The following is a 21,089-nucleotide window of genomic DNA, read 5'->3' as shown; positions in this document are numbered from 1 at the left end:
AGCTGGTGGGGGGAGATCAGAAGATCAATGCCAGTGAATGTGACTCTAAACAGAGAGAACAAAGAGGGTCAGGTTGTATTGTCTTTCTTCTAGCATTATGTTGTCTTCTGGTGTCCCAGGAACAAAATCAGAGAGAAGCACAGAGCTGTAAATAAATGAGAACAAAATGAGCTGCTTTCTATAAAGGTCACGTTTAATATGTTTTACCTGTGCACACACCAGCCTACCTTAATCAACCTTGAGGTGTGTTTCAGAATTTCCTCAAGTGCCTTGAACTTAACCCACTGCAGTGTACTGGCACTCGTGATGTCATGTTTAAAATGCAGCAGGTTCTGGGTATTATCCAATGGAGAAAAATCATTAATAATCATTAATCAGATAAATTAATCACGTCAAGGCCACAAAAGATCCAAAAGATTAACAGAAACCTGGACTTGTGTACGAATTATGTTACATAAAACATTAATTCATAATATTGTTTTTTTTCACTTTTTTAGAAGTGAAAAATAAAAGAATAAAAGAAAAGAATGACATCGACACACAGGATAAACAACTTCTTTGCTGTTTAAAAACCCATTGTGATTTCAAATATGAATTATGGCCTATATGGCCCCTCATAAAATTGTGCCTGATTTAGGCCATCAATCCTATTATTGTAAAAAAGAAAATGAAATTAAAGAAAAAGAAGAAAGAAAAGAAACCCACCTACACCTGTCTTTAAGCCACAAGTGTGATTCTTGTCCCAGTGCTGACAGTAAGAGACCTGCTAACCTCTTGCATTATCGACTGATCCTGGGTCAATGCAGCTGTCTATTTAAGATAATATCATTGTCTTGTGTTGCACATATACAGCCATTCATAGTCCAATGTTGTAATGACAAGACTGCCAGATGGTGGTGGTGTAGATCCACGTGTGAGCCTCATCACTGGTCATCCACAGGTAAAAACAACTCATTCAGTTGATCGATTCTTTATTGTTAACACTGAAGATTGATACAATTCAAATAATTTTAGTTAAGAGACAATATACAGATTACAGGTTAACAATAAATTAATGTAAATCTGTGATCTATTGTAAAATCTGTATATCAGTGTAATCATTTAATGAAAGCAAATTTAACATGTATTTATGGCATTTCATGGTAGAATTTACAGTATGATTTAACTTAAGCAGAGAGCAGTATAATACCCTCTTTGATAAAACATCTCACAAAAAAATGTCTGTGACAAGTTACTTTAAAAAAAAGTCTAATTTCCACTGGAATCGTGCATTTTTCCAGCGATTCTACTGCAGACAGCTCCTCCTTAAGGCCAACGCACAATAGCAGCATCCCTTCACCCAATAACAACTTCTAATTACCATTCCCTTTAGTTTCTCTTGGGACTGGAGCCATAGCGTTGGTTCAACAAAGGTCCAATAACAATGGCTACATCTCTATGGAACAACAGGAACTACAAAACCTCTGAAGGAAAAAACAAGTAAAATATAAGTTCGGCCAAACTTTCTTCTAAGTTTATATCCACACTTTTTCGAGCTTCAGTTTTCGGAATTTAGTAATCTTGACTGAAAAGTACAAGACTGGCTATTTGCATATCGGCTGTATTCATGGTTATTGTAGCTGTTGCAGGTTTGTTTTATGTTGTTTGAATATTTTATGCATTCAAATTAAGCCTGGAAAAGTGGAGATGAAAGATGTTTGGTGTAGCAGTTTTAAACATTTATACATGTGCTGTTTAGTTGAAAAAAATTAATTGTGTACATACAAAAAGTGGAGAATAACAGGTAACGTCTACGTCACACCAGCAATATTCAACTAAACGTTATAACATAAAAAGTCCACTTAATACCTTAATCGGGAGCTTTCTACCATATCTTGTGGTCTTCATCCGAGGATGGAGTAGATCTATTGAATGTTAAATAAATAAATAAATATTGTTAAGTCTTGGTAAAGGTGATCCATTTTTCTCCATGTGTTGATGAAGACAGTGAGATGTAGTGGAAAACTCCAGTACTAACAAAGGTTTTCCACCCTAGTTTCGACCTCTTGACTTCTGTTTCCAAGGTCAAGTATTACCTTTCACATTCAATATCTAACTTGACTTGAACTTTTTTTTTAATCCAGGTTAAGACCAGATTTCACAAGAAACGTGTTGCTTTGTGTCACAAAACAGATAATGTTATTTGTCCGTGTTTCTTATATATTTCTTTCACTTTCTCAAAAGGGATTGAGTGCTAGTCAAGTGATCTGTGAGGAAGCATTGGTGCCCACTTCCTTTTTTGTGCCATAAATACAGATTTATCCCTAAACCCGTAAAACGCAGAGTAGAGGTCAGTCTTTTTGCTGATGATCTTGTTTTTTACATTTAATATGGTCTATTAATTACTAAGGGAGATTTCTTAAAGTTAGAATGCTTCACGTAGGAGCTTTACACTCAATCTGTGTAGAAAAGGTAAAGAGTTCAAATTAAATTTCACAGATACATCAGTATAATGATAGCCATGATCACAAGTAGAAGTATTAAAAAAGGTTATCATATGATGTCCTGTACATAAACAGCACACAGTGCCATTTGACAGCTTGTGTTAGGTGCAGTAGTGTATCTGTACAAATGTGTTCATAAACTATTTATTTCTGTTACTTTAACAAGAATGATTGATTTAATATTCAACATATTTGTGTCTGTGTTCTTTTGTTTTCAACAAGACGGGCATTTACAAACTACAAAGCTTTCAGAGCACAAAATTAAAATGACAGTTTAAATATGTACATCACACTTTTTCACTGGTAAAATGGATGGAACGGGCTGTGAGGTAAATTTACAAACATAGCCGCGTGTGTGTGTGTGTGTATTGGTGTGTGTACATGCATGTGTATATGCAAGCATGTAGATAGGAGTTATATTACATTCACAGTTGCAGAGGAAAGGTGGGTTAAGAGAGAGAGCATATTGGCCGTATCACCACTGAGAGAATTATTACAAACACTGAGAATTTCATGAGATTTCCCAGACACACCAACTCAGATTTATTACTACTCTAATAGAATGTACCTGTTCTATCTCTGTCTGTCACATACACACGTGTGCACACACACACATAGGATGTGGTCTACGAGCGGCAGCAGCCAGCAGTCCTCATTTCTTTGTCGACGTACTCCTTCAGCTGAAACTTTGGCTCATCAGGCTCCTTCATGGTCCTGTGCTTCAGTTCTCTGAGAGACAGACAGACAGACAGTATAAACATGAGGCTATGCTCTGCTACCAATAGGTGGCGAAAGAGCAGTGTTCAAATTGCAAATTGCATTCAAGTTTTCTTTCTTTCTTTGTTATAGAATATCCAATAACATTTTCACCACTGTGAGATGGTGTTGTGGTAATGCAAGTATGTACTTTGTAAAAAAAACATGTTGTTGCCTGATTTTGATGAATATTCAGGATGGTCTGACATGATCGTCTGATTTTAGAGTTGGAAACGATCAAGAGGAAAGTCAAAACTGTGAATCTGTAATCAAATAGGTGTAAATTTTGTTGCGGTCTTTGGGATCAGCTTCAAATAATTTAATCAGTAACTGTTAATTGCTTCCCTGTTGTTTTTTAAATCCATTTTATCATCTCATCTTGATTTTCTGGTTCAATTGCTCGCGTTTGAACTGTTGTTTCCTGATAGACAGACTGCTCTTGGTAGTACAAAATACCGAATTTTGGTCAAATGTATAAAATTATGTCTAGTTATTTCTAATAAATGACATGATGCAGCCATAAAAATAGCTTCTACTTAAATATTTAAATGAGTGTACCCCGAACAAACGAATAGAATATATATGAAATATATATGGAAATGGCAGGGAAACAGCTAGCCTGATAACAAAATCAAGCCTGATTAACTTTTGGGAAATAATGTTCCAAACTATTTCTTAGCCGGGTGCAGTGACTTCCTGGAGTCTTCGCTGGTTTCCAGTCAACTTCAAGATGACAACAAGGAATAGTCACCCAGAGAAGCCCCCTTAAAACCCCAACTTGTAATTTTTACACTTTTGTTTTTGTAAGGATTAAACAAACATGGTATAGCGTGTTAATTAGTGAGCTCTAGAGGTGCTGGTATAGGCAGATTTTGTTACCTTTAGACAGAACCAGGCTACCTGTACCTGTACCTTCCTCCATATTTTTATATTATTATGTGAGAGATCACATAGTGACAGATCAATGCATTGTATGTAAGGAAACCAAAAACAGTCCCAAACATACTGATAAAGGCAAGATAGCCAAAAACATTTGGTGAATGAAGCATGGAGCAGACAGAATGGTGACTTACTGACCTCCTGTATATAATATTTATAGAGAAACCTTTCAACATACTGTATTACAATTAAAACACGTAAAAACATGTGCGATGCGTCATGAGTTTTTAGTGGTTCAATATCACAGCAGTAAGATAGTACCTTTTACACTATTTATATTTAATTTCCACTTTAGTAGTTTTAGTTTAGTTTTAGTTTAGTTTTAGTTTTTTAGTTTTTAGTCAAGTTTAATTTTCTGCTTATATTTTGGACTCCATGTCCTACTATATACTACAACAAATAGTGTATATACTTTAATTTATAGTTTTTATATCTTCTAATATTAATAATATTAGCAATATTTTTACTGTGATATTCTTTGTTTTCTGTTTTTTGCGCTGCTTTGCCCTATTGCTGCTGTGTCAAAATGAAGTTAATAAAGGAATTATCTTATCTTATTATCTTATCTTATCTTATCTTATCTTATCTTAAGAATGGACCATTTGTTGTTGTCATTGCATCGTTGTCATAGTTTCCATGTGAATCCTGTCTTTGCCTGTTTGTTGTTACTTATACTTTAAGCCCTTGTGTGTTTCGAACAAATAAAGCTCAAGACAAAGCGAAATTAAGCAAAACATAAAGGAGTGGAGGTGATGAAAAAGTGGAAGAGTGACAGATGAGAAGTGAATTTTGGAGAGAACTAAGAAAAGAGAAAGCATGAGATGTAAAAACTGAAAGGGTGTTGAATAGAGCTAGAGGACAACAACAAAAAAAGAGCTGGTCTTACATTCTCTATCTGCAAGGTGTTGTGTGCCAGACTGTCATGCTATTCTTGGCAACATCCCACCATGCCAGCCTGTTACCATAACGAGGCTATAAATGTACAACAACTCCCACACAGACTGTCCGAGTCTACACATTTTAAGTGAAACACATTTAAAATAGTATCCTCATTATTCAAAAATATAATACAAACACAGTGTTGTTGTCAAGATAAACTTTTGTCTCAGACTAACTCGTGTCCTTGTGTGTTTGAATGCGTTTGTTTGGCAGTTTCCATTTTCATACCGTGGCCATGTGGAACAAATGCAAATGTACATCATGATAAAAAACAACTTAATAACCCTCCTCTCCCCTGTCACTAACACACTGGTCTTTTTCAAGTCTCTCAGCTTTTAAACTTGTGTGTGGTAGCATGGCACATACAGCATGCAGTTTACAGCGATAATGGTGGCAGATTTTCCACTCCAAATAACCTAAAGAGTCTGATTCACGGATGACCAATGATTTTTGGCTGCTGAAATGACGACTGTCGCCATCAGACTTTATCAGCTGTAGATAACTAACATGAGATAATGCTAACGTTAAAGGTATGGTGTGATTACTTCATGTTTTACTTTTGTGATAAAGCCATTGAAATGTTTATCTGAGGCATGCTAAAAGTGCAACAGTAGCAAAAATAGTGAATTGTCAGACTCAGGAATGTACAGCCGTATCCGTCTAAAGTTTGCTCACACTGGCTTACATACAATAATGCCAAATCAAGTAAGACTGTAGTGGCATAACAACTGAGGATGGGTGTGTTTTAATGCTTTAAAATGTGTAAGAGGATGATTGTGTAACTGCTTCTCTCAAAAGTTACATACTCCTGCTTTCACAAACGTTTTTCGCTTAATGCCTAAGTTCATGGAACACCAGAGCTATTGCCCTAACATTGCTTTATGTTCCAGTTCTTTCACATTAATGGCAGAGACCACAAACTCTCAAAACCTTCCGCTTGTTTCTTTAAGATAAAGTTACATTTCAGTCAGAGAACGCAGGGATCCTTCCTGTGCTCTTCATACTGTGGCGTTGAGCGTGTGACTCACTTGGCCACTGCAGTGAAGGCCAGCTCCACATTCAGTCCAGATTTAGCACTCGTCTCCATGAAGGGCACTCCAAACTCCTGCACAGAGAAACATCTGTTACTAGGTGTGTGCTTGTTTGTCGTGAATGTGTGGACACTTAGCGCTCTTGTAGGTCTTTTAGTTATTAGGACAAAATGTTCTCATGCTGACACGAAGATGAGGTTTATAATTCATTTCATTTTGAGAGTTTTTAGTATTAATAATAATTAATTTAAAGTACCTGGAGAGGAATGAGAGGGTTGCTGATCAATACCAATAATTCAATGTTGATGGGTGCTGAGATTTCTGGATTTCAAAAACTGTTTATACTTTGTAATTTATAAGGAAGAAAAAGCACACAGTTTGTAGTCCATGAGAAATGCTCCCAGGTATCATAATCTCATTCTCTGTGTGTCTGTGTGTACATGTCAATATTCCTGCTGTGTGTGTGTGTATCTACCTTGACAGCTGCAGTGCTTCTACCATGCTCCTCCTTACCACTTGTGTTCATATTTACTCTAACACGCATCTCAGAGCTTATCTGAGTGAAACGGCCTGGAAAATTAAGTTAGCAAGCCCCCATCATTCATTCCAAACAATAACAACATTACGTGCCTCTATGAATACCTAATTACACACACTAATCAAGACACGGCAGCTACATGGGGGGCATTTTAGGGTCCATGAGGCTGCGTGGGCAGAATAAGTACAGCGTCTTTTATCCTTGTTACATGTGTCAAATTACATGTGTGTGTGTGTGTGTGTTATGAAGCTCACCTTTGCCAGTTTCTCTCCCTCCTCTCGCTTCACCACCCTGTCATGTGTGGAGTCAGCCTGAAGCACATTGTACAGACAATATTCAGTTAGAAACTGTGGCTCATGTCCCAATTTCTGTCAGTCTGGTTAGTGGATAATGCCAATGAGGGAATTCACAGCAGTCGGTTGTCCACGTTTGACATATACATGTACAATCAAATTTCCCTCTCTCATGGTATACATTGAATACCTGCCAATTATTTTTTGTGTTTTTACCAGCTGTTTATGGCTTTTATTTGACCAACTTTCCTGAAGAAAAAAAACTACAAGCGCAGTATTTGGACATAATATATTTTCCACATTTGACATAAAAATAAAGATCCATTTGCGTTTTTGTTCTGACTAGCCTTGTTTCTGACTACCTTATGAACGTAAAAGCTTTATTCACATTTCTTTTAGCCATGTTTTGGTGTCCCAACTCCTGAGATGCTGAATCAAAATGTCTTCCTTCACCAGCTAGGCTCTAACATTGTCTGCGTGCCGTTTGGTGCCGGGCGGGTGGCGTTTAATTGATTTCTGTTAAAAAAAAAGTTGATATAGCTAACGTATTAGCAAACATTGCCTAGCTACACACCTAGCAGCTACAGAGCATCAACAGCAGTCCTTTTTAGTCATGTTCCAGGCCACCTAGTGTAGGAAAGTCACCTAATAGCTCTGATTTTCTGAATGGAGAGTCGGGTGATAATTCTCTGCAGCTTTACACTACAAGTAACTCTGTTCACAATAAAACATTGTCATTTGATACACTGTTAACATAAAATATTAAATATTGATTAGTTAGGCTTTAATATTTCGAACTCCACTCCCAAGACATTTTGTGACATTTGAAAATCCAGTGTGCAATAACAAATAAGAAGTCTTTCCCAGCTCCTAGACACATCCATAAATCCGTCCTTCCATTCCGGCTCCCACCATACCTCCCACCATGATCCCTCCTTCCCTCCCTCTATGAGTCCATCTGTCCATCCATCTCCCAGCATTGGCAACAAGGTCTCACCTTGTTGCCCAGCAGCATGACGACCACGTCTTGCTGGGCGTACTCATGGATCTCTGTCAACCATGCCTGGAGACGGAAAGAAAGCACAGAGTGGTGAAGAAATCCAAAACGCCAAAGAAAAGAAGGGAAAGGGAAAGAGTACAGAGGGAGATATGGAGGGGAGGGATTGGTGGTAGATAGTGGTGACAGAGGAGATGGATGGATCCACACAGGAGGAGAAAGGGAGAAAGAAAAGATTCATTTATTGTTCACTGGCTGCAGTTCATCTTGTTTTCCCCTCTTCCCTCCAGATCCCTTCTTCACCCTTCTTATTTCCCCCTGCATCTTTATCCATCTATCTTCTTCCAATTACAGGTCAGAAGTCTCTTGACTCTCTGGTACCTGGCATGGTTAAAAAGCACTTAATAACTGAGGATACTCTGATACTCACATACACTTTCCTCTGAGATCAGTTTACTATAGCATATGTGCAGCACATGAAAACAGAAGCTGAAACAAAGTGCTTTCATCCCACTTTAAGGCAAAAACAGAGAGAGAAATGGTTGCAGTGCTTCCAGATTTGATTAGTATTGGACATGTCATTCTTTATTTCACTCATTTCATAGCTTGATCGACAAAAACAAATGTACTTGGCTATAATCCAGTACACTGATTAAATGTAATTCAGTCATGATGGATTCTGGGAACAGTAGATGTGACGTTTATGGGAGGTTTTGATGGACAGATACTATACATAAACAACACTTGTTGAACAATGAGACTGACCTGCTTATCAAAGCAATCATTGGTAACATTATGTATTTAGAGCCTGATCAATGCAAAATATGTGATTTGATTTAGAAACTGTCGCCATAACATTGTTTGTCCAGCAGGGAGCATTGACAGGTTTACTTTTTAACTTTTTTTTCCTGTACTTATCTCATTACAACATAAAAAAAATCAGTCAATTTTTGACATGCACTGTGCAGCTCTCCGATGTCCAGCCAGTTTGAGAGAGGGGGTTGGATTGAACTCTCGGTTTATGCTTATGCCCACACTAATTCCACACTTCCCTGCCTGCTTTTTGCCACAGTGGCACACAAGTAATTCTCGGCCGATTGCATCTTTGGGCTGCATTCAGACAGATTTTAGCCTCGCGTGAAAAAAAATGTCAAATGTATTTGAATGGAGTCAGTCGACGCTGTGGTGCCAGCACAGGGCTACAGGGTCACCCAGCAAAAAAGTTGAACCTGACTTAGTTTTTGCTGCAAAGCATTTCTACTGGTTACCTCGCAGTTATTGTGGCAAAAGATAAAATAGAGTATTAAAAGCCGGGCAGGGTTTTGGCATCTGATAGGCCTTTAAACTCATGAATCTGTTATTGCAACTGGATTTTCTGGATTTATTTAATTGTGTCATTAACAACACCCCCCCCACTAACAGGCTCTATATTCATTAATCAACTTGTGCTTTATTGGAACTCTGCAATAAACCTGCAGAATTGTTTATTGTGAAAATAATCCAACGTTGCACTGAAGCAGCTAATGTGTGGACATTTGTGGCTGATGTATTTGCATTTGACCCTTATCCTGGCAAACTACAAAATTAATTCTTCCAGACTACAACTTTAAGTGTAAAAGCTGTGTGAAAAAACCCATTCTGGTTTCAACTATAAAGAGGATTTACTCCTTTTTAAAAAAAAATTATTTAGCTCCAATCCCCCACAAGATATGTACATGTAGCCTAACAGTGTGCCTGTGTCTTGTGATGATGACCTTGAGTTAACGGTAAAACAAGATTATTAATTCAGGCTACAATTATTTGCATTACAGCCGAGTAGCTGCCCTACAGTACTTTCATGTTTCTAATTAGTCCAGATGATTATGGAAATCATTTCAGTTATGGTAATTACCGTCCGTTAAGATTCTCTGAGCAAATACTGTGTAAGTGTATGTGATTAAATCTAAATCCAATCTTACCTTCAACCATTATACATTAAGAATCCTAAAAAGTTGTAATCTTTTGGCAGTAAAATTAATTAGAAGAGTGAAGATACTCAATAATGAGCCACAAAAGAACTTTTCAGCCGGCCCAATTTTTTGTTCACAGGATATGGTGAAGGACAGTTAACTACTCTGAGATTCTGCTATTAAGCCTGGATAAGAGTGAGTGGAAGATGGGGAAAAAGTGTAATGAAATGGAGAGCTTATGCAACAGTGAAGTCAGCGTATAAGAGCGGTTCAAGGTTGCGTCAAAACACCTCTACTGGCAGAGAGGGGAGACAGGAAGGTTATGCGGTTGTGACTTAAGAGGAGAAAGGATATTTCATCCGTATGACTGGAAAAGAAGATGTCCTTCGTAATACTAATATTATATTTTCAGAAAAGAATTACATCATGCGGTTTTCACATAACCTTTGCGATAAAGTCACTCTTCACATTCCATTCATTGGCTGTTTAGACACTTGGGTTTTCACAAGGGAATGTGAAATTCAGTTTTATACCAAGGCTGGTAAATCCAATTCAAACACCAGTGACTAGAACTGGGTTGGTAATGTTGATGACAACCAGATAGAAAGGTTTTTATCACAGATGATTTAACCAAATCAGGCAAGTGGAACTACTTTGATACTGGGAGAGATGCAGAAATCTATGACGGCAAGTGCAAAATGTATATGATTAATCATGCTTTAAAAGGTCCCTCTGACAGCCTGGTTGCATCAGTAGCAAATGGTGGAAAATCGCAGTGAAATTAATACTTTCCAAAGGAATGGCTGCCATCAGTGGACTTTAACACACTAATTTGTACTGCAACAGATCGTTTTGAAATTGACAACAAAAAGTATATACTGAGGAAAAAAAACAAAACCAAACAAAAAACCCACTGTAAAAAAAGACTAATAATAATAATAATAAAGCAGAATACCTTCTCCCAGGCACATTAAAACACCCTCATATAAGGGGGTCACTCCATTAATGAAATCAGAAAGAATATACATCCCTCAGACACACACACCACACACCACACACAGGGAAACACAGAGGTTCTATCAAATCACTTTGACAACAGTTGAGGGGAAGGGTTGGGTGCGTAAGCAAAATGTGTGTCTTTATACTTCCAGGAATCTTCCAAAGCCTAAGTGTGTGACTAGCTGTTACACTTGGATCTCTGAATCCTCCCTCAAAAGAAATCTGAAGGGTTTTAATCATTTTGCTATCAAACCTGGGGGGATCAAGCTTCAAATCTCTCCATCTTCACAGAGCTATACTTTATAGCTCTGCTGAGCCGCTTTCCGTGCTTACCTATTGTGAGGAAATCTCTGTCAACTTCTGAAAAGAAAAACATTATGAAATTCTCCTCCTGCTCTTTAGACATTTCCCCCTGCTGATTTCTGAAATGTTACATTACTTTAGGCTACGTTCACACTCAAAGCAGTAGTGCTCAATTCTGATGTATCGCTCAGATCAGATTTTTTTTGTTTGGCTGTTTACATTATTTGTTAAATTAGGCCCATATCAGATTCCAGTGTGAGCCGCATGACAAACATACATCTAGAGTGACATAACAGTCACATGAATTCTGATACGACTGAGGTCATATTGCAAAAAGTCAGAGCTGTGTCTGATTTGGGCCACTTTCATACGTGGTCCAAATCAAATACATTCAGAAACAAATCAGAAAAGATCAGATTCCATGTGATTTGGGCTGTTCACACTGTCAAAAAAAAAACAAACTAAAACAGCAAAAAAATCTGAATGGGGTCACTTGTGCCTGCAGTGTGGACGTAGCCTTAGAGCTCATATTGTTTCCATTATTGATAATTTCCCTTCCTTTCATGTGGGTTTCACTTTAGGCCCATGTAGGTGGATCATGGGAGTTGTTGTCTTTGTTAAAAAAACACCATTATTGATGAAAATCTATCTGACGTGAAACAGGCAGAAATCACTACCCAGAAGTAAGAAAGAAATTTACCGTTACTTGAATAAAATTCGATTTCTCTGGGTTTGACCATTGTTGGAAACATTTGGGACAATGTAAGTACACGATTCAGCAAAACATATAACATGGTAGGCATGGGACGATATGAAAAGTCATGATTCTCTTCTCCAAAATAATTGCAATACATGATATTATTGCCATTACCATGAAAATATACCTTTAAAATGGCATTAAAAGACATTGGAATCATGTTACCTCACATTATTTTAAGAAACACATTTATTGCATCACAGATAGGCACCTCATGTCCCTGCTCTTTATTTAGAAATCTATACTATTTCCACACATCCTGATTAACTTATTTTGTTGGGAGGTACAACAGGAAAGCTGAGCCTTCAGCTGTGGTGACAGGATTAGGATTTTGGAATACCTGGAAGGATGCAGGCTCCCCCTTGTCCCCTTGTTATACAGGACTGTATGCTGGCGAGCTAGGCGGCTTTTTTAAGTCAAGCCATGTGAGGATATTCACGATTATCACGATAATGGAAATTCACCATGATAAATTCATCAAGAAAGGAGTGTTTTTATCGCGACATGTGATAATATTGTATATCCTCCCATCCCGGTAACATTGGTCTAGTTGGTTTTTTGCAGAAATGTTACATATTATATGTTTAACTCCACTAAATCTATTTATCTTTTACAGCAATTTTCTAATAGCGCAGACCCAATTGAAGACTTCCCAGCATGGCTTTTAACTGTGACATGCAATAAAAAAGAAATATAACCTCAAACATAACATAGAGACGGCCAGCTGGGCAGAGAGCTGCTGTTAACATTTCAACAATCAATGAGCACATATTGATCGCTTCTGAATGGTGGGGAGCAGAGGTAAATATATATCATCGCTATTGAATGAATCAGCGAGACAAAGGTCAGGCCTCTCTCACACTCACACACACATACTGTACACTGGGACACGCTTCATCCTTCCCTCCGTCCACCTCCCAGTGTGTATCATCAGAAGAACACCACTCAGATCAGCGGTAATCCCTCCCCTCGTCTACAGGTTTACAGTACTCGGCGCTCCCTCCCCGGGGGTTTACATCACTTTATTACACAGAGATTAATGTACCGAGCCCTCACCTAGCAGCCCGGACTTTCGACAACATGCGAACCTGCCAATTACTCACAAAGCCTTGAAAGGTCTAGGCGGCCTGTGGGTGGATTACAAGGAACTGAGAGAAGGAACGCAGCTTCTGAGCTGAGAGTGATCAAACTTCAAAGGACTCGCTGTCGACACTGAGCGTTAGAGATCATAAAGTATATGGGAGCATGGGAGGAGGACACGTGTATGTGTTGGTCTACATGTGACATGCAGTCAGATTCACAGCTTATTCCAGCTTTCCGTTGACACTTTCACTTTGTGTGCAACCGCTGCATTTTGCACAAAAGCCTGGCTAGGGAGACTGCATGTTCTGTCCATGGGCTTATAGAGGGGCTACTGCAGAATCATGTGATCAGTTTGCTGGGTGCTTATTTTTAGCTGTCAGAGAAGATACAAACAACTCCAAAATGCGATAATGCCAGGTTCTAGCAAACCAATTATAGGCAGCGGTCACCAGAAGTCACCAAATAATGTCAATGGTCAATGTCAATGGCATGGTGGCTACAGCTTTCTGATCTTTGTGGGTTTCTTCAAAATACATAAGCAACAAGTGTAAATCGGTACAGCCTTTATCAAAACATAAATCTTTCTCCCGCTGGTTTATATGTTTCTCAAGAAATAAGGTCATGAGGGTGGGCTGTATATTCAGAAATCTAAAGACACAAAAGAAGAATTGAGCTGCTTTTTAAGTTTGATATGTGGTGAGACATGCACAAGCATAAAATTGTATTATAAAGAGACAACCAGCAACCATTTTATTGCAGTTCACTACAAACACCTCATATTGGCACTGGAGGAAAAGTCAGTAGATCAACAGTAGGATTTATCATCTGGGGACCATGATTATCTGTACAAACTGTCATGTCAATCCATCCAGTAGTTGAGCCATTTCAGACTGCACCAATGTGGTAAACAGACGGACACTTCAGTCACTAGTGTGGCTAGAAATGTGTTTCCCTGCAGCTGCAGAGTTTGTAAAGCAGAGAGCGGTTCATTATGACATGCTTGAAAACAAATGCCTGTAATTGGTGTTTATCTGTGAATATGGCTCACTTGATTTGAGGCACCATGCAGGGGAGGCAGTCTTTATGCAAAGCACCAATATTGCACCCAATCGAGCATCCAAAAGCATAAGAACTCTGCAATGACAATACTGTAGAATGAAAGGAATTTCATATATAGCACTCAATGAACGCAAAATTGTATTTTTTGAAAGGCTCAAAAACAATGAAACAATGCTCTGGTTTCTCAGACTCACTGTGTTCTCAGTACTCGGTATATAGCTTTCACTTGTAAATATGTCTTTGGTCAATATGTTCTTTTACAATTTGGATTAACTGACAAACTTTACATCAAAACTGATCCTATTGATGATTGAAAATAAAAAAAAATGGATTTACTGAAGTAAAAATACTAGCAAAATACTAGTCAACAGTGAGGTCATGGTGGGTTGTAGACTTGTACATTTATAATCTATCAGTTTAAGATTTTGAGCGTTTTTTTTTAATGAAGAAATATACTTTCCCATGCGGTTCTTACTTAATGCTATTGTGCAAACAGCTGTTAATCAACTCTGACCGGTTTGTGCACGTGTGAGGTTGTGTGAAATGTGGACTGGGTTTCTGGGCGTTAGTTTCAGGAAGCTGTGGTCGGATGCGGGGTGGAACGCTGGGTGGGGAAACACACAGTGATATTAAGAAAGATGAGAGAAAGAGATTAGTCCAGATTGGACGGGAACTGAGACACAGCTCTGCAGGTAAACAACGGTGCACATTTTACATTCACACCTTGGACACAAAACTATTTTACGTTGCAGCAGTGTTCAGTTTTAAGTTTAGAGTATAATAATTTGAGGTTTTTGAAGTTTTCATGTACTAAGTTCAGTACTTCACTATTTTAAGAATTTGTGTTTAGTGATATAGTTAGCATGCTTATTGTTGTGTTCAATACAGAAAAAGTTGAATCAAACCAGCTACTTTATTTATAGCATTTAAAGCGTATGGAACTTTTGAGAGATTAAATAACACTTATAAATTACAAATGAAAAGCTGAATTCATGAGTAAGAACATTCAATGCACTCAGTGGTTTTGCTGCAACTGCCTTACTTGGTCTAGTATATTTATGTTGGCTAATGCTAGCTAGTTAGCTTACCAGCCTATTATATGGCTGCATAAAGGACATTACAGAGTCAGTTTGCTGATTTTATGAATGCCACTTGCGTTGCAGTAGCTTAGCATTTTAGCTGACTTCTAAAAAGTAGTTTAGCATCTCTTTGTTAAACTACAGCTGTCATGGTTGCAAATGAAAACGGGTGTGTATTCAGTTTATCGACACCATCCTTCGACTACATCACACGACTGATGGGTGTATCTTAGCAGCTAATAATATCTCTGTTGTGAAAAAGACATTGTTTGTGAAAGATGTGAAACTTTGAGGAGAAGAAGGGCGTCTTCTGTTCCTCTTTTCAGAATTTAAACACCCTGACCCCCCTACATCCTCTCACTTTCAACATGCGTTTCTTCACAGGCTTATTTATGCTCACCAGACCTGACAGACACTGAGGACCCACCCCTTCGAGCAAGATGAGCAAATGTTCCGCCGCTAGCCCAGCCCGTGCCAGCTGTGGCTACGCTAAGTGTGGCCAGATGAGTGAAAACGTATTGAATGCTAACCACGTGAGCCTCAGAGCTGGGAACAGAGACTGCAGCAATGGCCAAGGACCAGGGCATGTCTCAATACACAGCCAGGAGCCCAGAGAGCGCCCTTTCTCAGTTGTCTCCTTCTCTAATGGGACCCCACGATCTCATCAGCGACGGTGGTCAGCTGACTTTTCCAGGTGTGCAACCTCCCCCGTCATTATTGTGAGGAAGAACAAGAAGGAACCACAGCCTCCTCAGCGGAGCGTATCCCTCCTCCGGCCTAACTCAGCATCCCATCCTTCATTCAAACGCTACTCCTGTCCCCCCATTGGGGTCTCACCACGTTACCGGTCATCTTCTTCCTCCTCATCCTCCACTTGTTCCTGCTCCTCTCCTCCTCCTGTCCAGACATCTGTCATCACCGGCCCCGACCCTTTAGGCTGGAAGTTGCGTCCCAAGTCCAGCTCCACCTCCCCCCGGGCTCGTGCCAACAGGCTGTCTCTGCAGATTCCCCTCCCTGTCATCTTTCCTGACCCCAATGCTAGTCCTGGACTTTACCCTCAGTCAGACAACGCTCCCAATCCAGACCCCTCCCCTAAAACCAAACCCCCACTCAGACCCAAACCATCTCGTCGCCGCCACTCAGACTCCTCGACCTTCCTCAGATCTTTCCTGCCCTCTGTGCCTGCGGTGACGCTTGAGGAGCTCTGCGCTGTGCATCTCCGCACAGTGTCCCTTTCGGATGACGATGTCTTCAGCGGGGGGAGTGAGAAGGAGGCGAAGGCGACAACTCGGCCACGCAAAATACCGCCACCCGTTGCAGAAAAAACCGCCATGGCAAGACAAATAGCACAGCTGATTGCTCATTCACGGCAACGCTGTAACCCTAAAGAAAACATTTACGCCACTGTTACAAGGCCAAATCCTAAACATACACTCCAGACTGAGCACCACAGCAGACTGCATGGGAGAAAAACTGGTGAGCATAAAAAATCCAATTACTACATGTAAAGAAAGAATATACACATAAACAAAACTACAAAACAAACTGCACCTCTAACTTTACACTAAAGTAGAAGAAGTTAAACTTGTCGTGAGCAGTGTTGGTAGGGTTACTTTAAAAAATATTACTGTTCTGGACCAAAATACAGCTAAGGGAATGTGGTATAAAGGCAGAACTGTTCATGTGTAAACCCAATGGTGTTGAGCATGAGCATGGAAAAATACATGTTTGTATGTATGTATGTAAAAGGCTTTTACGTTTAGTGGTATTATTAGAGTTGTAGAGATGCAAAAGAGAGTTTTTAAAACAATAACTGTTAAAGCTGCAGTAGGTCATTTTTATAAAACTCATATCTGCTTAAACTTTCCCTTTATCCTGACAGTAGTACATGAGACAGATAATCTGTGAAAAAATCAGGTTCCTCTGTCTCCTCTTAGGGCTCCTAATGGCATTTTCAAGAACCCACCGGGCCTGAACGAAAAAAACAATCAAAGGCGAGAAAGATGGGTAATTGTTGAGTCTTATTCCCAGGGAGTCAAATACAGATGCTTTGGGACCCTGGGAATGAGGCTCAACAATCAGCTAACTTCAAGCTTTCAACCCAATGGATTATCTGTCTAATGTACTACTGTCAGAACACAGTGAAAATTTCAGCAATTATGACAAAAAGGTGTTTTTTAATAAAAGTTAGCTACTGCAGCTTTAATGAACATATAAAGATTGCCGTCTGATGGTGGGAGGTGGACATGGGGAAAGACAGATTTAAACTTAGAATGGTCACAACTGATGCAGCAGAGGGTGAGCTATCCTGACTTTTAGTTAGCTTGGATCAGGCTCCAAAAACGCAGCATCCAACACTTCCCATAATGCAACATGATTAAATCTTTTGGTTAAGACTCTCCCTGCCTGGAAAATGCTCACATGCTTCCAACTACTTTAAACTTTGCCATCTTCTGGCTCAAGCTAAGATAACCCTTATGACATCATCAGGGGTACGTTCTTATACTATTTAGTTCCCTGAAGGCAGCATTATGAAATTACAACCTGAGTACAGCTGCTGCTGCTGCTGAAGGTCATGTGTAGTAAACAGTAAATAGATGTTTATAAAAATGATGGGCAGCATTGTCTTGAAAGTTTGCAGAAGATGTAATTGTAGATGCCTGAGTGCCTTTCACCCTGATTAGCTTTTGATTGATTTCATTCAGCATGTGCTGAGAGGAGAGGAGGGGCTTTACTGTGTCAGTCAATAGTAACAGCATTGTCTGTGTTTCAGAGGGGCTGCGCGTGGACACCAGCTGCGACAGGGAGAGGTCCACTCCACGCTTCCCCGGCTGAGGAGAACTGAGAACCTCCAACAAGAGCAATTTTATAGATTAGGGTACATGTACTGTATGTCCAGGGGATGGGACAACATTGTTAATTTGCCCATATTTTTTATGTTGTACTCAAAAAGTCTAAGATTTATATAGTTTAAAACACTTCTGTAAATATTGTCTAACTTCTCTCTGTTGTGGAAATGTGACTTTATTCTTTACAGAGAGTTACAAGCAAGTGTTGCAATGTGGTGCTACTTGTTAAACAAACCCTCCAGTTGTTGCAATCCTGCTGGTTGCTAAGACAGATAATAAATCATTTCCCTTTAAGCTACTGCCTGTAAAGTGTATGAAATGGTGCCTGATGTGCTCTGTAGATAACAGATAACTTATGATCACAGATATATTCTTCCTAGTAAAACTAATAAATCTGAACTTATAATCACTGAGGGGTATTAGTTGATTCATTGATTAGAGAATGCAATGCAATACATCATTAATCAATCATCTCCGTTATTTGTTTGTTAACTTTTTTAAGCTTGGAACCTTTGTCAAAAATAAAATCTTTCAAGTTTGCATTCTTTAATTGTTTTTTTTATTACTGTTAGTTGAATACAGTATTGTTAATAGAGCTTTTTAACAGATGGTCAAACAAAGCAAGCATTTTATTACATGCCTCTGGTAACGTATGAATGGTATTTGTCATTATTTTTGATACTTTATAGGTCATTTAACCTGTTAATCAATGATCACAACTCTAAAATTATTGGAGCCGTGTGAGTGTAGGAATTGGATTACATATTTTTTATAAACTCGTAAATCGTGCTTCTTTTGTTTGTTTTTATCAGCAGTCCCCATGGTCTGATGTCTCCGACACTCTGCCTCTAGATGAATTGCTGCTGTTATGCTCCAGTTCAGGCTTGGCAGGCCCTTACTATGTATAATACCATACTTGGATAAACCTTGGTGTGTTTGCCTGACAGATGCACAGCCACACTCACAATGTGCAGCGGCAAAATCTAACTTCGCTTGAGGCTGCAATGTGACTGGAATAGTATGCAGGATTCACTACAGGTGCAAAGTGCTGAGGATCTTGCTTATCTTAGGACAGTGAAATAAACAAAAAAATAGGCTCAAGACAGAAAAAAGCTTCAAGTTTATAGACCTTCTAATCACAAAGGAGCAGCTGCTTATTCAGGGAAATCGCTGGGAAAATAGAAAAAAAACACAACTGTGTTATCGCTGTGTATTTACCGGTGGAAGGTACAAACAATAACAGTCCTACTAAAGCCAAGTAATACTCATCATGCTTTTACAGCTACAGATGGGCCAAATTTGCAGTTACTCACTGTTGTGAGAGTATCCAAAAGAAAATACTAAAATGACAAAACATCACTCTGACCCTACACTATCGAAAGTAGCAGCCCAGGTTTAGGACTTAAGCCTTGCTTTATATTCACATTATCTACTGGTGACACACTTGGAGGATTAAGTGTTGAGGGAAACTGAACCAATGGGTGAGACTTCCGTTTTATGGGTCCCAAAGTGTCCTTTTAATTTCCAAGAAAGGAACAGAACGGTAAGTGGGAAGGTACCTGTAATTGGGTACGAATATCAAAAGGAAAAGAGACCGTCTACACTTCAGTGCCCTTTCAATTATTTAATTCCAATTAATTGTTGGTGTACCTTAAAGAGTCTTTTAATTAGTACACATACAAACGTGATATTGGACAATGTGCAGTGATTTATTATTGCTTTTTCATAACGTTAGGGAGCTCACAAGACAAGGATAAAAAAGCAGACAAAGTGGAAACTGAGGCAGGAGAGGACGAGATATCCTGATTCACCCTAGTACTGGCCAAGCTCCAAAAACACTGGATCCTACATTTCCCATAATGTAATTTAATGCTGTCTAATACTTCTTTCAAATCCCTCACCTCCAGTTTGTTGTGCAGGCTTTTCAGTTAAAACATTTTACGTTCCCTCCAGAGCCAAATATCATACAGCTGGTTTCACAGGTTGAGTAGTGCTCTTTTTGATAAGTAAGTGGATCCTTTAAGGATGGGAATTGGGAATCAGTTCCAGTTGAGAACCAGTTGCAAATTGTCCAATCCATCGGAATCGTATGCCACCGGGCTTATCAGTTCCTTTTATTAAGGCCAGCATGTTTTTCTGACAGTTGCGCATTGAAGAGCAATGATGTAAAACTCATGTGTCTACACTGCTTGAAACAAGCAGTCATAAGAGAGAGGAAGAATCAATCCGAAGCGTGTCTTCATTTCCTAAAGGAACTGAAACAGTTATAACTTTACTGTTGGCGTTTGGTTCCGACTCAAGGTAATACAACAGTTGTGTTGATGCTGAAAACCTCTGTAGCTTGTAGCTGCTCTTTTAGAAAGTTTGATCTGTGAAAACAACTACTAGTAGACTCCACCCTGATCTCTTCTATTCTTGGTTTTAGGATTAGAAAAATAATCTCATCTCAAGGTCCAATTGCTTGTCTTTTTGTTTACTAGATATCTATAATCTCTTAATCTTTAAAGAACTTAAATACATGTAGTGGGTGCACTGTCTAACTGTGTGTATTTTCTCAGATCATTGTCTCATTTCCTATAATTAGTACCAAATTACATCATCCTGTACAGGAAAATTCTTGGGAAGTGGTAAGTACTACTGTGCCAGTAAAATATAGCATTACCACTGATGTCTGATCAACAATCTTCCAGCCTGATTTAAGCTGATTTCCCAACTGTTAACTGAATGTTTACAGAAATAAAGAATACTGTATGACTGAGAATACCTACATCCATCATTTTGGTCAATGCAAAGTTATTTTTCTTTTCACCTTTGATTGATGCAACCCAATTAGACCTTGCCTGCTATCTATATTAACACAACACAAATATTATCTTTCACAGATCAATATTTGGTCATATTTCAGCAGCAGATATATCGAAAAATAAAACTATAAGTGGACTAAATGTGGAAAAAATCTGCAGACAGAGGAGTTTGGATTGAGTCAGTTGTTGAATCTGGGTTTGGTCCGCTGAGATGAACTGCTGGGTGTCGAG

At 39.0% G+C, this 21,089-nt stretch overlaps 2 protein-coding genes across 2 annotated transcripts in view; one reads left to right on the top strand and one right to left on the bottom strand.

Annotated features, from left to right (window-relative positions):
• Nucleotides 1-969: 969 nt before the first annotated feature.
• LOC118330532 (ras-related protein Rab-26) overlaps nt 970-21,089 on the bottom strand; it is a 91,080-nt gene continuing 70,960 nt past the window's right edge. The window contains exons 8-11 of the mRNA XM_035665122.1: nt 7,977-8,042; nt 6,941-6,997; nt 6,146-6,222; nt 970-3,212 (exon numbers count right to left, since the gene is read on the bottom strand). Coding sequence (XP_035521015.1) covers nt 3,110-3,212; nt 6,146-6,222; nt 6,941-6,997; nt 7,977-8,042 — 303 coding nt within the window. The 3' untranslated portion in view covers nt 970-3,109. The remainder of the gene's footprint in view (nt 3,213-6,145; nt 6,223-6,940; nt 6,998-7,976; nt 8,043-21,089) is intronic.
• Nucleotides 14,719-18,581, top strand: LOC118330551. The gene is made up of 3 exons (XM_035665134.1): nt 14,719-14,818; nt 15,590-16,681; nt 17,979-18,581. The coding sequence occupies exons 2-3, from the start codon at nt 15,646-15,648 to the stop codon at nt 18,038-18,040; spliced, it is 1,098 nt and encodes a 365-aa protein (XP_035521027.1). The 5' UTR covers nt 14,719-14,818; nt 15,590-15,645; the 3' UTR covers nt 18,041-18,581.

This window comes from Morone saxatilis, unplaced genomic scaffold (genome assembly GCF_004916995.1).
Source record: "Morone saxatilis isolate NCDOM2014 unplaced genomic scaffold, NCSU_SB_2.0 Contig1, whole genome shotgun sequence".
Taxonomy (NCBI): Eukaryota; Metazoa; Chordata; class Actinopteri; family Moronidae; genus Morone; species Morone saxatilis.
The sequence above is the reverse complement of the archived record's forward strand: the minus strand, read 5'-3'. Positions and strand labels throughout refer to the sequence as shown.